The sequence below is a fragment of the Pseudopipra pipra genome, chromosome 7 (assembly GCF_036250125.1).
Source record: "Pseudopipra pipra isolate bDixPip1 chromosome 7, bDixPip1.hap1, whole genome shotgun sequence".
NCBI classification, from domain to species: domain Eukaryota; kingdom Metazoa; phylum Chordata; class Aves; order Passeriformes; family Pipridae; genus Pseudopipra; species Pseudopipra pipra.
The window spans coordinates 32,742,780-32,759,192 of record NC_087555.1 but is presented as its reverse complement, the minus strand read 5'-3'; the positions used below and the strand labels follow the sequence as shown (position 1 = coordinate 32,759,192).

The window sequence follows — 16,413 nt, the reverse complement described above, 5'->3', positions numbered from 1 at the left end:
GATAGTATATAAAACAAAAAGCTATAATGTAGTCTGAATTGTCACTATATATTCTGTGTAGCAGCTGACAATGAATATTTATCTAAACAAATATTTTCAAGCCTTTCATACTACAGTTTGTGTTTGTTTCAGTCTGATTTGAATAAACAGAATGTTTTGCAATAACTGTAACTAATATCTCTAGGCACATAACATTTGAGATGGATCTGCAATTCAGTGCTGCAATATTTAACTGCAGAAATGTTAGTGTTAACCAGGAGCTAAATTACAGCTTTGATTTCAGTGATACTTCATCGTACCTGTGAATTCTATGATGCTGAATGAAATTAAAGGTTCACTTTAATTTGTATGAAAAGGAAATAGATTCTCGTTAAATGGAGCAGTGTCATTATATTTGTTTAGCAGCTACCATACATGGCATGCTGAAGTCACAAGTTTTCAGGAGACAAACCATTAATAGCGTGCCAGATCACTTATAAAAGCATAAGATAATAATGATTATTAATACAATTGTTATATATAGGAATCGAAGAGGGAGTTTTTCTCTGCAACTTAAGTGAAGAGGAGAAGCTTCCAATTTCTATTTTATGGAAGTCTTTCTGTTAGGCTGTTACTCCTACACATTAAACTCAACAGTTGGCATCCATATTCACCCAAGTACATCATCTTCCTGCTCCAGTTCTGACGGCAGGTCAGTAAAGGCTGTCCCACAAGATCCCTTCTCTGTGCCTCACAGCTGCTCTGGGAACATGTCTCTAACTGTCAGATTTCCATCACAGGAACCTTTTATCCTCACCTCCTTGCCTAGTGCACAGCTCTCTCCGGCTTTCAGAGGGACACAGAGGCTGCTGCATGGCCACTTGAAACGTGTCTGTAACTGAGGCAAACTGGAGGAGTGGAGAGTTGTGCTCAAATAAAAATCCCCAGGAACTGTGCCTGAGCCAATGCCCCATGGTGCCATTGGGCGTCTCCCATTTGGTCCATGTATGTTCCAGTCTTTGGAATTGCCACTATCCCAGACTGGTATCTATGGCTGGAAATGTTTATAGCATTAGTGAGGATAATGGGGTTGGAGTTGCAACCCGGAAAGAAATTGTCCTTGCAGTGCTTTTGTGCTTTCTGTTCCACTCAGAATTTATTGGGAATTAGTGATTGTAACTACAGGCACTGCTTTGGCTTAAGTGTTTAACAGGCCTACACAACATAAGTGTATGCTGTTTGCTGACACAAATGTTCCAGTTCTTATTTCCTTTCTGGGACTTTACTGAACTCTCTGCTTACAGATTACCATTACAGCGAAACATTTTCCTTCCACTAAATCCACTTTCACTAAATCCCTACACTATACGCTAAAAGTTTATCTCCAACCAGTATCACATGATGCTGTCTGGCCTACACACCACTTAGGAAATGCCAAACTTCTTATGACTAATCCCCCAACCCAGAAAGTCGGGTTCCATTGTGTGCAGGGACTGGGAGCTCATCTTATAAGCGGCGACCGTCAGTGGCTGTCAGAGAGCTGCAGCACTTGGGATCAGAGCTCCTCATGGGAAACCTGCTTTGCAAAACTCTTCAGGAAGGTCAGCTTCCTCCCGTATTGAATTGAATGGTTACCTACAAGAAAATATATTGAATGTGGTAGTGCCTTTTTTTTTCTATTATTTGCCTACCTTCAAATACCTTCAAGCAGGGCCAGTCCTGCTGCATTTATGAATGTTTTTATTTTCTTGGTTATCTCATGGAAATTAGTTGGAATTTTGGTTGAAGAAAAAGAGTGATTCACGCAACAGTTTACAACTGATTCATGCCTTAGGCTCCTTTGCCTACTGCAATCAGTCAATACCCAGTGTTGAACCCGCTGCAAGCCCTGGTAGTGACAGTGACAATATTTTGCTTCAGGCAGACCACAAGCTGACAGAGCTTCCTGTGAGCATACCTCCTGCTTTGTTTGTAATAAACTATGAAAATGCAGAGGTTTATTTGTGTGTTAGCTTCTGATTAATTTCTTTTTTTTTTCTGTACAAACACAGAGTGAAAAAGCGAACCAATGAACGGGGGATATTTAGAAGCATATTTATTTGCATGTTCCATCATTTTTCCATGTATTTATGTTTACGTATCACGCAGAGGAGATGGATGGATGTAAGTAGTTCCACTAAATTCTGTGTACCAGGAAGAGGTGGAATACTGAAAGCAGCTTCTGAGGTTTCCTGAGCAATGCTACCTTATTAACTTGGAGATAAATTTTTCTTGACTATATATATGACTTGATGATCTTGGAGGTCTTTTCTAATCTGGTCGATTCTATGATTGTATAATTCTATGCATCGGTGAGACGTTGCAAACAGGGTCATTGATATAGAGATTAATTTTCAAAATGTGCTATAAGAAGTTTTCTCCTCAGTGTGAAAACGTTTGTGGCTAGACCAGAGTGTGGCAGGTGGGCAAAAGGCGGTGGTAGGAGAAAGGAAGCAAAACCTATCTGGGAAAGAGGTTCCAGCCTCCGGTGCAGTACATCACCTTCTCTCTGCTCATCTCCAGATTCCCTGTTTTCCATCAATGCAGACACTAAAGGGTTGGTAATTCAGATTTTGCTAAACCCCAGGTTACCCTTGTCCTTAGAGCAGGAATCAGAAGCTGGAAATCCTCAGAACTTTTTCTCATCTTGTTTTGTCCGCTGATGGGTGGACATATTTTGGGATCATCAGATTGATATGCCTACAGTGTTGTGTTGGACTTTTAAACTTTTATTTATATATTTTATGTATGTGAAGGGAGCTTACAAGAAAGAGGGAGGTGGACTAGAGCATGTAGTGACAGGACGAGGGAGAAGGGATTCAAACTGAGAGTAGGTTGAGATTAGATATTAGGAGGTACTGGAATAAGTGAACCCAGAGAAGTTGTGGATGCCCCGCCCCCACAAGTGTTAAAGGACAGGTTGGATGGAGCTGAGCAACCTGGTCTAGTGAAAAGTGTTCCTGTCCGTGGCAGAAGGTTTTGGAACTGGATGGTCTTCAAGGTTCCTTCCAAAGCAGGCCATTTAATGATTCTATGATATATAGTGTATATTTTATAGTTTTTACTATGGAATTTTACTGATTGAACTAATGAGCATCTACTGCTTCTTTATTTAGATTGTTTTTAAGGAGAAATAAACCCATATGGAAATAGGCTTGATTTGTGTGTATGTACATTGTTCCTCATCAGAAGCTGCCAGAATAAATGTGAGGACAAGTGATAACAAAGCAATTAAAGAAAATGGTAGAGAAAACTTCAGATCCCGAGGTATTTGTTGTTGGATGGATGACAGTGGTTATTCCAAGTGAGTTAAAAAGTCTGATGCAGTCCGAGAATGAAGCGTCTTTATCTGTGAATCCCAAATATCTCTAATAACCTTAGAATTCAATTTCCACAACTCTACAATAGATTCAAGGAATGTTTTTCTATCCTTGTTATAACTCCCTGTCTTCTTTAGACAGTGGAAGTCACATGCAAGTGCCATATGTCTACGTAAGTCAGATGCCTCCTATCAGCAGTTCTTCCATGTGTTGTGGTTAATTTATATTCACAAAAAAAATCACAGAAATGATTCAGAAATTGTAATTACTTGTTAATGTCAAAAACTGATTAATTAAATGCTCTGGTGTTTACTCTGCATTATTACGGCTGCTAACATTTCTGGGCATTTTCATACAACGTTGGTGTCTTTGCTGGGTGAAGTTTATTAATGTAAATTGGATTTGACATAAACAAGACTACAGCTAATTATTTCATGTAAATATACACACTGTGTAGCAGCAAACTCATAAAATCTGCACATCTTCTTGCACTCTTTTTTGTGGTTGTTTTTTAACTCTGAATGCCTGTTTTAGCTATAGCAAATTCCTGTTGCCCTAAATAACAGTCACCTTTTCATTTGTGGAATTGCCGGGCTATAAACTTTTGTGCCACTCTGACACCCCCTTAACTTACACACGGTCATCAATAACTTTTAACAACCAGGAACTCTCACATGTACCACTATGCTAAGCTCCACTTTGTTAGTTTTCTATTTCACTATATAAAGAGGTTTTATACTCACTGAGGACAAGAACTTTCCATAGGCTGAGGTAAATGGGAGAGCAGCCCCAAGCCTGTACAGGAGACACCATCAGGGTGCTCTGATACAACCACTTGTCCATATTCCTGGCAAAAAGGCAGGTTTTTCCAATTTCCTGCTGAAATCTTAGGCTGTTCCAATGTTGCTTTGTGACTTTTTGGTAGTTTAGAAGCTCAAAGAGTTCTTGGTGCTTTTCCTTCCTCTGGGACTAGCACAGGTGAGCACAACCCATACTCTACACTGTCATCTCCATTTGCTATGGTTCTTAATCCCTACCTGTCCCCCAGGATCAGGCCCTAACAAGCCACCTGAACCTCATTCACAGTGAGTGACACTCAGGACAGATGGGTATCCATGGAGACTTGGCCTTTATGGAGGCTGTTTTGGCCCCAAATATAAATCATTGACATCCACCTGTCGATGCTGTAGGGGACATTTCCTCCCACCTATTGCTCAAAGAAGCTGTTAATGTGTATTAAAAGCTCAATGATTTAGAGGATGACTAATAAATGCAAACTTTATTGCTATGATATCATCCTTTTCTATTTCAAGACGATTCTAATAAATTCCATATTTGTATTTGCTTTTACTGATTTATACTTCTTTTGGGGAAAGAAAATCAGTTAAAAATGGCATGGATTTGCCTGTTGGACAAAATATCCAGTTTCCTTTCCTTACACAGCCAAACAGAATAATTTGCCCAGTATTTAGTAGAAATTACAAACCTCCCATGGCCCATAGATACTTTCAGGCTCCAGGAATGCTAAAGTTTTGGAGTAAAAGGCATTTGTACAAAAAAATCTATTTATAACTACCCAAACCAGCCAAACATCTGGAAATCTGAATGGTGGTGGTGATGATTCTTGCCAAAGAACCTCCTTGTCTACTAAGGCAGGGAAGAGCCCTTGCAGAATAGTGGTCCTTACAGTTCTCCTGCACATGCATGCCTGAGCCATGAGATTTGCTGGTCGAAAATGTCTGACTGGAAAACAGATTGTTTTATGGAAATATAGCATAAATGGAAAATAGCATAAAACTATAGCATTCTCTCTCACCATCAGGTATCACTGAGTACCAGAGTACCCACGTTTTACACCCGAGCCTGAACTTTTTTTAGGGACAAACTGGCATAAGCTCAAATGCAGCGGGGTTCTGCAGATCTGGATAGCATTCCTTTGAGAACTATCCCTGCATCCCTGTATTCAGAGAGCACAGGGTGCAGAATCTGTCCATCAGTTAACGAGCTTGTGCTATTTCAGGCTTTATTAAACTCTGCTGCCGTCTCTGGATCGTGCCTGTTAATAGAGTGCAAAGCGGAAGCCAGGCAGCAGCAGGAGGAAAACCCAGCTGATTTTTTACAAAAACAACTGGCTTCAGATGAGTTGGTAAATCAGTTTTGATCACTGCAGCTGAGATGCAATATGAACTGTTCACTGAGGCTTAAGTGACGCTGAACAATTAAGAAATTTGCTCAACATATTTATTAAAATAATCATTACTGTTCTTACCGTAATGATGTAATGTGCATGAGGGCTCTTGTCAGCCTTCTGCTCCACTGCAGAGGCTCTCAATGTCAGTTATTAATAAAACTGGCAATTAAAATAACATGTTGAAATCAGGTAGAAAAAGAATAAATCAGAAATAATAGCAGTTTTTAGAGATCATCTTTTCCTAAGCCACACAGTTTTACTTTCATTGCTATTTAAGACCAAAGGTGAGCAGTCTAGCCAGGTGTGGTATTGAAGAGAGTGACAGAAATATTAATCCAAAGAGGTTTTATCCTTTTTTGTACCTGATTCATTTTTAGTGTGCAGCAGATAGCTCACTCAAATCTCAATTATATTTGTTTCATACGTGAAAAACAGTCCAGACAAGAATACATTTATATAAATATATATATATGTCCTCTTAGGCTGCTGGAAAAGAATATTTTCTATCAGAGGTTTATGCAGCAGGATGAAAACAAAAATAAATATTTTACAGAAGTTATAATAGTCTCTGAAGTCACTTTCCCTAGATCTAAAGCTTTACCCCAGGGCACTCTTCCAAGATCCTTCGAAAATGACTTGTGTCTCCGCACTTAATGTAACAGCTTATATATCCTCTTTGTTGCTTTGTTAACATCATTTCCTAATTGCAACAGTCTGCTGTTTGACTGCAGACAGCTTTGTTGTTGTTTGATTTCTAATAACCATTCCCTGTGAAAATGCAACTTTCTGAACTGTAACAGATGATTTTGGGCTCTCCGTGGAGTTCCTGGTCTCCAGGGCTGGACGGCTGCAGACACTCGGGGGAACTTGTCTGTGTGCTTGTCAGGTTGTTCGTTTGGTGTTTTTCTCTACTCCCCAGTGCCCAATGTCTTCCTCTGTGAAGCACAAGAGCCTGAATCCATGCTGGTGGTTTCCTGTCTGGTCCACATACAAATATTAAGGGAATAAGGGGTAGTGTTGTGGAACAGTGTGTTAGGGCTGCCTGGGCAGTGTCCATTCCAACCTAACTGGGAGCGGAGTCAGATGTGCCAGAGAGGAATGGGATGCTTCAGGCTCTGCAGGGCTGAATAGAACATTTTCTTCCCAGCCCTGATTCAAAACTGGTCTGCCTAGTCTATGTCCCAGTTTTCCTGTTTTCTGCACAGCTCAGGCATCCTAGCCACGCACTCAGGGCTGGATGGAAGCTTGAGGGCTTGTTCGGGACAGGGAGAGCAGAGGCAGGCAGGGCAGCTGCCATGTCCCTGCATACTTGGATGAGGTGTGTGGGTTAAGGGGAGCTGGGGTGTCCCTGCTGCAGGCTGACCCAGTCCCACTCCATCCTGCCCACCTCCCCATGCCCCCTGCCCAGCACAGCACCGAAGCACGTGGTCCACGTGGTCGCTTCCAGCACGTGAGTAGCCCTATTGAATTAAGTACGTAATCAAGTGATTTGCTGGTATCCTTAATCCTTTTCACATATCGCTAAGCTCATTAAACTCTCTTTGATACCAAGCTGTGCAAGTTCCTTAAGACAGGCAGAGACTACGAGCTATTTCTTTAGCTTGAATTTATCACCTCCAGTTTCCAGCAAGGGACTCCTGAGCTGCAAGCCTAAGGTTGCTCTAAGCTGCAAGTCTAAGTGTTTGCTCGGTAACAATGGATGGGAAAATGTTCTGTGGGCTGTATAATTTCTGATACCCTGCCCAGCACAACAATATGGATATGCCAGAACAAATACCCATGTAACCAACCAAAATACTGAGCAGTGGATCCTGGGCCTCAGTGGAGGCACTTCATTTCCTTTCTCTTCCTTGTTTTTTCCTGACAGCTGTCCAGTTAACAAAGAAAAGAAAAATAAAAAAATTAGCAAAACAATTAAGTATTGCAAAACGAGATATTTAGTTCTGTCAGAAAACATATTTAGGTGTATTTGTAGGCTTGTGCTTCAGCTCAAACCAGTGATAATTTGGGTAAAGCAATTCTCTAATGCTCTCTAAATTAGATGAGCTGGTATGTGACATTTGCATACCAACTCCTTCTGCATGCCAGAATACATGCAGCTGTTAGAAAAATTTTCTACTGCATTTAAATGTATTACAGAAGGCTTTTTCCTCAAAACAGTGGAGTTATATGCCATCACAGGATAGAGGAAGGAGTGAAATTCTCCTGTCTGGAAGCAAAGTAACTGAGAAGAAAAGGGGTAGGTTTCACTCATTATGCTGAAAAGGATTTTTTATTTTTTTTTGCATCACGAACTCAGTAATCCTGCAAGCTGGGAGGAACTACTGGAGGTTGGAGTGGGACTCAAAGCAGAGCCAGCACAGCACAGGCTGCCAAGGTCTGGTCCAATTGTGAATAACAGCATGGATGGCAATTCTACAACCAGCACAATTGCTATGTAATGTCATCAAATGTATAAAAATACTCTAATTCGAAGTCTCCAACTTCAGATTAAAAATGCTGCATCATTTTGGAAATGTTGACTTGGCCTTACACAGCCTTACTCCCTCCAGCTTTGCAGGTGCTCAGTGTCCAGCCTTCTAGGGTTAACAGGCAGAATTGTAACCCCCTTTTGAAACCCTGGGGCTTCTGTGCTTTCACGGCCTTTCTCTTCTATTTGATTGATTTGTCTTAATAGTGTTTACTATAAGCACCAGTTGTGTCTACCTCAGTGATTCTTATCCTTACTCAGTTCTTGTATCTTGTGTCTGTTTTGATAAGGAAAAGGTACTTTTCTCATGTATCTGTGGGTCACTTGGATCCTCCTTCCACTATTGCAAACTCCTGGAGTCATATGCTCACATCAGAAAATGACGGTCCATGTAATTTTTCAGACTCCACAATTAGCCATGCCACTCAAAGCCTACATGGTGCAAGCATTTGTGTGACATTGCTCCAAGGAAGACATAAAATACTTATATTACCCCTCTCAATGTGATCTATTGGTTACTGTGAAATGTTGGTACTTTACTGAATTGTGTGAATTGTCTTTGTGAAAACAGAGTCATAGAATCATATAGGCAGGAAAAGACCTTCAAGGTCATTGAATCCAACCATAAACAAGTGTGATTACTTTGGGGGTTTACTCACATTTTCTGCTATCACTGAATGTGCCAGGTTATTCTAAATCAAAAAGTTGCTGTAAATCTCAAGTGACTGTTTGCTATTTGCTTCACATTGAGAAAATGATGACACTGGGTACTGATCCAGGGATTGCAGAATTTGGCCTTTTGGGAGAGATGATAACAGAAAAGAGCAAAAACCTGGTCTTAGGATCAGAGATGTCTGAAGCAGATGGCCTGTTTCAGACACAGCTGGCACATGAGTGTGCCAGAAGAAAGGAGGTACTGCTAACCACGATCTTCTGATCAAATCATGGTTGATTTTTTTACATCACTTTTTCACACTGGCAGATCACATACTCCTGAGTTGCAGGTTTTCAAAGAGCAACAGAATAATATTTCTGATTTGCCACAGGAAAAATTCAACATTAAAGCAGCAGTCATACAAAATAAACATATTGCTTCCTTTTCCCCCATTGTCTTTATTTCTAGACAACATTTTTGAGAAAATTGCTTCAGAATGAGTTTTTTACATTATTGTGGTAGAATTATGCAGAATAAAACTGCTGATCCTATCTTTGCCTGTAGGGCAAAGTGCACTGATGAATAAATCAGGAATATTGTTTAATATTACATTAAAAAGATGTAAAGGTATTAATACTAATTTATGCCAGATTCATTGTAGTAAAAAAATTAACTAAAAAAGGCAACTTGTTTTAAAGAACTTGATACTGCAACTAATCATCATTATTTATTTGTACAGTATATTTTTGTGAACTCTAATATTGCAGAATGACTTTACTTATATTAGCTTAGAAGAAGCTTGCTGCTAATTGCCACTGAAGTTGATGGTGTTTCTTGGGATTTACATTATTTAATGTTTTCTGAAAGAAACATCTACAAGATACTTCTATTTAGAGCAATTAGAATAAAATTTAAGCTTCGGGCAGCCTCAGAGTTTAATGGAAATTTTCACAATAACCAAAGCTTTTCAAGGATATGACTGAGATGCATTTCCACAGGCTCCTCAGAAGCATCGTTGAACTCATCTGTGCCAGGGACAGATGAGATGCTTTGTGTCATGATAACCTTTGAGGAACCTTTCTCTCTCTCTCTTGCTCTCTCAGTCACTCACTAATTCTCTCAAACAGAACAATAAAATAATTACTTGGAATAAAAACTTGGAACAATTCCAGTCCTGAAAAATAAAAATGTATATTTTTTAAAATATTATGGTCATTACAATCAGCTAACATTTATCTTTACCTTGAGAAGACATGATGAAGTAGTGTCCCTGTGGTGGCTGTCTCATATTCCTGGTCGTGAAGGTAAATGGCTCAGAAGAACCAAATACTCTGCAACAAAAATCCCTATTTTTACACAAAACAAATAGTAATAGTAAAGAAACAACTACTAACACAAACAAGAACTCCACAAAGTGGTTTTGTGATGAGTCTGAAGGTAAAATAGTGGAGCTATAAAAATGGAGTTTCTTTCTCCAGAAAGTGAAGATGGATTCTTTTCTATATAGTACTCCAAAACTTGTTATTTCCTGAAGTATGAGGCTTGAGACATAATTTTGCTTTGCTGAGATATTTCAGGAGAGTTATATTATTACTGATAGGCTTTCAGAATAATAGTAATGTGGCTGTGTTGGTACTGCTGTCATACAAATATATCATATCATATCATGTTATTCTGTGGGTTCATTCTGAAATATTTGATATAAATAACACTGATGTTCCCTTCCTCCTGGAAATGAAGTGGTATATTTCTATTACTGATAGATTTCTCTGCTGAGAATAAACATCATCTCTTTGCATCGAATTTAAAGAACAGGTTTCAATAAGAAAAAAATCCAAACTGTTCATCTGATCGAGATTATTTATCAAAAATTTATCTAGACATAAGTACGGGGCTTTCATATAGCTTATATCGCAAGTTATAGCATCTGCAAAAGTGGAACTGGAAAATTATATTGGAGCTGAATTATAGCTTCATTTTCAAATAGGGTACATGCTATAATATTTTTCATACTGTCCACAAAATAAATATTTGAGTCAAATATTCAGTTCACTTTGATTTATGTCTAAAGTAAACAAAATGTGCACTGAAACAGTGACTGCGCTGCTAAGAAGTTATTTTTCAGTCTGGATTCAGGAAAGATTATTCTGGGCTTAGATTACATTGGGATACATAGTTACATGTTCACTAATTCATTTGTGCTGCTTGTGTATCCTCAGCTCCCTTTGTCTTCCACTCAAATAATCTCTGAAAAGTGCATGGTATGAATCCCAAAGTGGCTTTAATCTAGATTTTTACATCACTGTGATTTCTATGTACTTGGGATAACTTAGGGAGCAAAATGAAAGTGGACTCCACAAACTGACTCATTTTATTTTTGATGTTGAAAAGCTAACCTTTTAATAATTTTTCATTTAGGAATATATGGACTCCAACAAATACATAGAGCATTTAGTGACTCAGCTGGAAGAACAACGCTGGAATTTATGGAGGCAAGTACTATGCACACACACATTTATTTATGTTGCTATTTTGGAAAAAATACTGCATTTCATAGTTTTCATTTTTGAGTTAAAATAAATGATTGGGTATTCAGCTTCTCCATTTTTTAATTCCTTGCAGACTAGCAAATCTTATTTAATGAAATAAGTAGGGCATCACACACAAGTTGAATCTTGCCTTTGATAATCAGGGCAGTTACATACATGCACAGGTTTCTTCATGTTAAAGTTTCTAAGCAATGGATGCTAACTCTACTTCAGATTCTTTTAAATGGACTGAATTTAATAAATTGTCTTATATTCTTGAATATAAGTGTTTTCACTGAATGACACACAAACTACAGCCCAAACGTCAGCACAGCAGCATGAGCAACTGGGAGTCTTGAAACTAAAATAAACACAGGTTTACAATTTTGCAGTGCTCTTGATAGTCCACATTTTCTATTTCTTCTCTGTTCACGTTGCGCAGAGTTCTCTCTGGTTCAAGCAAAGCAGAGGGCACTCAGGTTCAAGCAAACTCACATGCTAGTGTGTTTTTCCATGCTGCCTACAGCAAATAACTTCACAAGCACTTCTGAAGATCTCTAACTCTGCGACCCTCTGTAAGTTGGTTGTAAGACCTTAAAACCTCTGTGCGCTCCTCTGGTTTTGTACTTGTCATCTACTCACAGATGGAGGTCCTCAGCTCTTGCAAAAGGGTCCTCCCTTCATTCCAGATGTAGTTTCCTCTTTACAACGGGAATTTTATTGATAAAAGCTAACAAAGAAATTACCTAATCTTCAGGAGCCTCAGAAGTCTCACAGCCTTAATGAGTTAATTATATCTTGATAATTTTTGAATTAATTCTTCCAGACTTACTATTTGTATAGAATTGTCATTATCATAGCTGGTCTAAAAAGCTCTGCACAACGGCAGTGTTTGCTTGTACCTCGTATTTTGAAGTATTTAGCACCTATTTATTAACTACTCACTCTCTCATGTTTTTTCTAGTTATGAGCTTAACTCCTACCTAAGTCAACATTTAATACAGCAGAAATGGAATAATACCAGTGATGAAACACTTTCAACATTCACAGCAGTTTTTTTCAAATGCAATATTTAACTTATTTTTTTCTAAAGAACATATGAGCAGTGACAATCTTTTTAAATACATAGTCAAATATAAAGTAATCTTTGGGGAATAATTTAATCTTCATACTGAAGCCTATTTCACCTTAGTTTTGATCAAGGGAGAAATAATGGTCTGTTTGATTTTTCAGCTGAATGCCTCTCATGTACAAAAAAATCTTAACTTTGCACATGCCAATACTAGTTGATATGCACCTCACAAACCTCTTGACCTATGTGAAATAAAGTAGCATTATGGCATTTACAGCATACAGCATTATAATATGGACTAAGTCTCATTTATACGTGAAACTCAGAAAGTTTGTGCTTAATTCCTACCTTTTTTTTAAAAAGTAGTCAAAGTAATTGGCACAAAACCCCCCAAGTTTTCATTTAAGATTACAGAGACTAGTTTTGTAAAAATGAAGGTGATAACATTATATGCAGATGACACCACTGGGTTAAATATAAATGAATAATAAAAATTTAAAACATTAAAAAGTCTTTGAAAAGTAGCAGGGGTAGTGACTTCACTTTATTATGAACACATTCAGATGTGTTCTGAAAATTCAGTGGTTTTGGAAAACTCAAAGCAGTAATCTATTTTTAATATTAATTTATTTTCATTCTTTTTGTGGGGTGTTGGCACAAAAAGTTAAGACCTGTAATGAGCATTACAAGAAAAACCCTTCTGGTTTTGCCGGTCCGCTTTGAACACTTTATTTCTCTCTTTTAAATCTCTAAGAAGTTTCATGGCAAGGATTATGCTAATAGCTGGCACTACACAGGGGCAGTGCTCGGCTGTCTATAGCCAGACAGATGTCCTAATAAATCAGCATAGCCGTCTTCTCAGACTTCATTATGCTCTTGATTTGTGACTACCATGATTTTAACCCAGTGGGTCACTGGGTGCTGAACCTGACATTGACCAATAACCCCCACTTTACTCCAGGCGAGCTCATAAAAACGACAGACACAAATTGTGACCGTTTAGCTCCTTCAGCATTACTTACAGCCGGGACAGATTTATAGGGGCCAGGCTAAGACAGAGAAGACTAAAGCCGATGTCATGGTGTGCATATCAATTTTACATTTCCCTTACATTTCCACAAGTACAATGGGACCCAAAAAGACATGTGGGGGCCAAAATTTCTTTTCGTTTTAGGGGATGGCTGTTTATACACGGCATTAGCATCTGCTGTGAAACATTTATTGCTGTAATTGCTGTCCCAGGAGAACTGACTATGGTTAGGTCAGGTTTTATAGCTTTCTACTAAAACAGACCTCTAGCCCAGCTTCAGACGTTTCGTCCTTAAAACCTTGACAATGAGTGAAGGCATCTCACTAGTTTGTGAAGATGCAGACTTCATTAACATAGCTTTTCTTATACTGAACATTTCACAGTAGTGATTTTCACATGAAGAATGATGAAAATGATGGCATATTTGACTCGTCAGTGGTTCCCCCTTTCTCATGTTTAAACAACATACATTTATCCAGTGTGAGACAAATTTGACCTATCGGTGTAAATCAGCAACATTTATCACTGGAAGTGATGCACAATAGTGGCTGTGTATCCCCATGTATCAGTTTGAAAAAAAAAAAAGATTATTTTAGATTTCTCTGCCCTATCTCATCTGGAAATAACTTTAAACAGGACAGAATTGGGTCAGGGGTGAGGGATCCCCTTGCAGTGTTCTTTCTTACACACCCATTTAATGTTTGAACTCAGCTAATGGGTATTAATATGTATAATTTTTATGGTAGATCACATGGACAATCAACATGAAAAGCAAAAATTTGTTCTTGTGATCTTTGCTAATTGACCTTGACAGTAGATAATAATTTTTAAGTCTTGATGCATAGATCAGTGGCAGCAATTACTAAGCCTCTTGACAGAAGAAAGAAGTCATATTTCAGCATAGGATGCTTGCCTGATGTAGCAGTTTGAGCTACATGCAGGGGTCAGACCCTGGTCTTAAGACCTTTCCAGGGAATTTTATTAGTAGTGCTACTAATAAATGCTGCCTTGGTGAAAACATGAGGATATGTTACATTTCAGACATGACCATCATATAATAAATGAATGAAGGCTCAACAGCACTTTCTTACCTTATTACAGTAATGTAAAACACAGAGGGGAGGGAGCAGAAATGTACATGAGAACTGCATGGCATTTCTCCAGTGCTGTGTTTTCAAAGGAGTATGTAATTTGCTCTGCTTTCATCAGCAGTATTAGCATGCTTCTGTTCTCCTGTTTTTAATGCCTGTGTACTAAAGAGGTGCCAAGTATTAAACAGGTTGCTTTTGCTGTAATCATGAACTTCCATTGGGAGACCGTAATTGCTAACAAACAAAATAGCTTTGCAAGAATTCTTAATGGTGAGCACAGATTAAAATAACAACTGTGATTAGCTTTAAACTGCTTGACTAGAAAAAGACTAATCTTAAGGGAATAAGTTGCATGGCAAACAAATGAAAAACCCTATGTACGATATTACAGTAATGAAGGCTGAGAAAAAAACAAATGCTACCCCAGCTAAATAAGGTCATGCTCTGCACAAGTATCTTTTTCTTGCCAGGGGCTTAGTTACTTGACCCAAGGGGAATTAAGGTCTAAGCAGCCAGGTCTTGGGGCCAAAACCTCATTTTAACCCAGTCTTGAAGTTTCTCATAACAAAAGTTGCCTCTGGCCTATGATGCTAATGTGAGTAATAGACTGCATTTGAAATTAATAATGTCCCAAAATTGTTGTTGTAGTCTAAGATCAGTGGACAGAGATTGGTGTGGTATGGTCAGGTGTGGTAAGAGCATGAAGCTTCCTTCTACTTTGCTTCTTGATCCACCTGTCTAGTCACATCATCTTGGTAATGGATAAAGCCAGGAAAAAGGTGTTTCTGTGCTATTAGCCACTAACCCCTGTCTCTCATCTCTTTGTCAGTGTTTTGTTTTGCTGGGGTGGTGTTTTGTTGTGGTTTTTTTTCCCCTACATCTCCACAGCACTGCTGGATATATATGGTAAATTTGTAAAATCCATGAAAACATTGATGTATTTTTTTTTAGTTTCCTTAGTATTTGTAGCTGGGGCTGACTGAGGAAGAGCAGAGGTGAGTTTGGCAATTAGGGGTCACTCAGTCACCGCAGGTATTCAGATGCTTCCAACTAACATTGTAACATCATATATGCCTCTCTAAAGCTGAGGCTTCTAATTTGTGACTTTAGGTGTGAAAAACCACAAAAAATGTAGATAAAAATCATATAAGGCTACCAACTCCTGTAACAGAGCTCATAGTGCTGCTTCAGATGAGCATTTCTACCAAGGATTAGTGTTTAAATATGCGCATGAAGATACCAATTAAAAATGTATCTGATTTTTGGCCAAATGTGCTTTTCTTTAGATGAGTGTAAATGTGGATGGTTCAGTGAGCAGTGCAGATGTAGTTCCAGGCCACAAAAAGCACTACCATTGTACTATCTGTGAATGAGAACTGCTCACTTCCCTTGGCTCCCCGGTACAATGCCCATCTTGCAGCACGGTTGCTAAAGATACTTCTTCAGGACTAAACTTGGTTAGATTGACTAACAAATGTAGAGAAAAGCAAAGTTTTTACTGTTTGCCTTATAAATTGTATTTTTAATAGGATCATAGAAAACTAAGAGAGGATAGTTTAAAGATTACAAATGAACCTGATGGACTAAATAAGTCCACTATAAATATTGAACATGTAACCAAGGGAAAAGGCTGGATAGCTGCTAGACCACTTGTTGCTGTTGCAGCAGAAGCAGTGCATATTTGAGTATAATTTATCTCAATGTTCAAATCAAGACTGATCACTGTCTTTCAGACAAATATAGATGCCTCACAGAAGTTTACACCTGTTCAAATTTTTTATTAACTCCACTAATTAGTCATATAAAATAATTGTCCTCATCTGAGTAAAGTTGATAGTAATTTTATGTGCAGCTCTTTACCTGGTCAGTAAGTAAATCTCTTTCCACAGTGAGTCACTTTAACTCTGACAGGGCATGTTTTTGTGGAGTATTTACTAAGCTGACTTAAAATTAAGCTCAACTCAATGTGCTGTGGTATATGAGAAATATGACCTAAAATGACTTTGGCATTATACATTCATAGCAAGTATTAATTTTA

General features: G+C 38.4%; 1 protein-coding gene across 8 annotated transcripts in view; it reads left to right on the top strand.

Moving 5' to 3' along the window:
• NCKAP5 (NCK associated protein 5) overlaps positions 1–16,413 on the top strand; it is a 395,107-nt gene that overhangs the window by 136,350 nt on the left and 242,344 nt on the right. For all 8 annotated transcript variants that reach the window (XM_064661544.1, XM_064661543.1, XM_064661545.1 and 5 more), the window contains one exon: positions 11,073–11,146. In XM_064661544.1, coding sequence (XP_064517614.1) covers positions 11,073–11,146 — 74 coding nt within the window. The remainder of the gene's footprint in view (positions 1–11,072; positions 11,147–16,413) is intronic.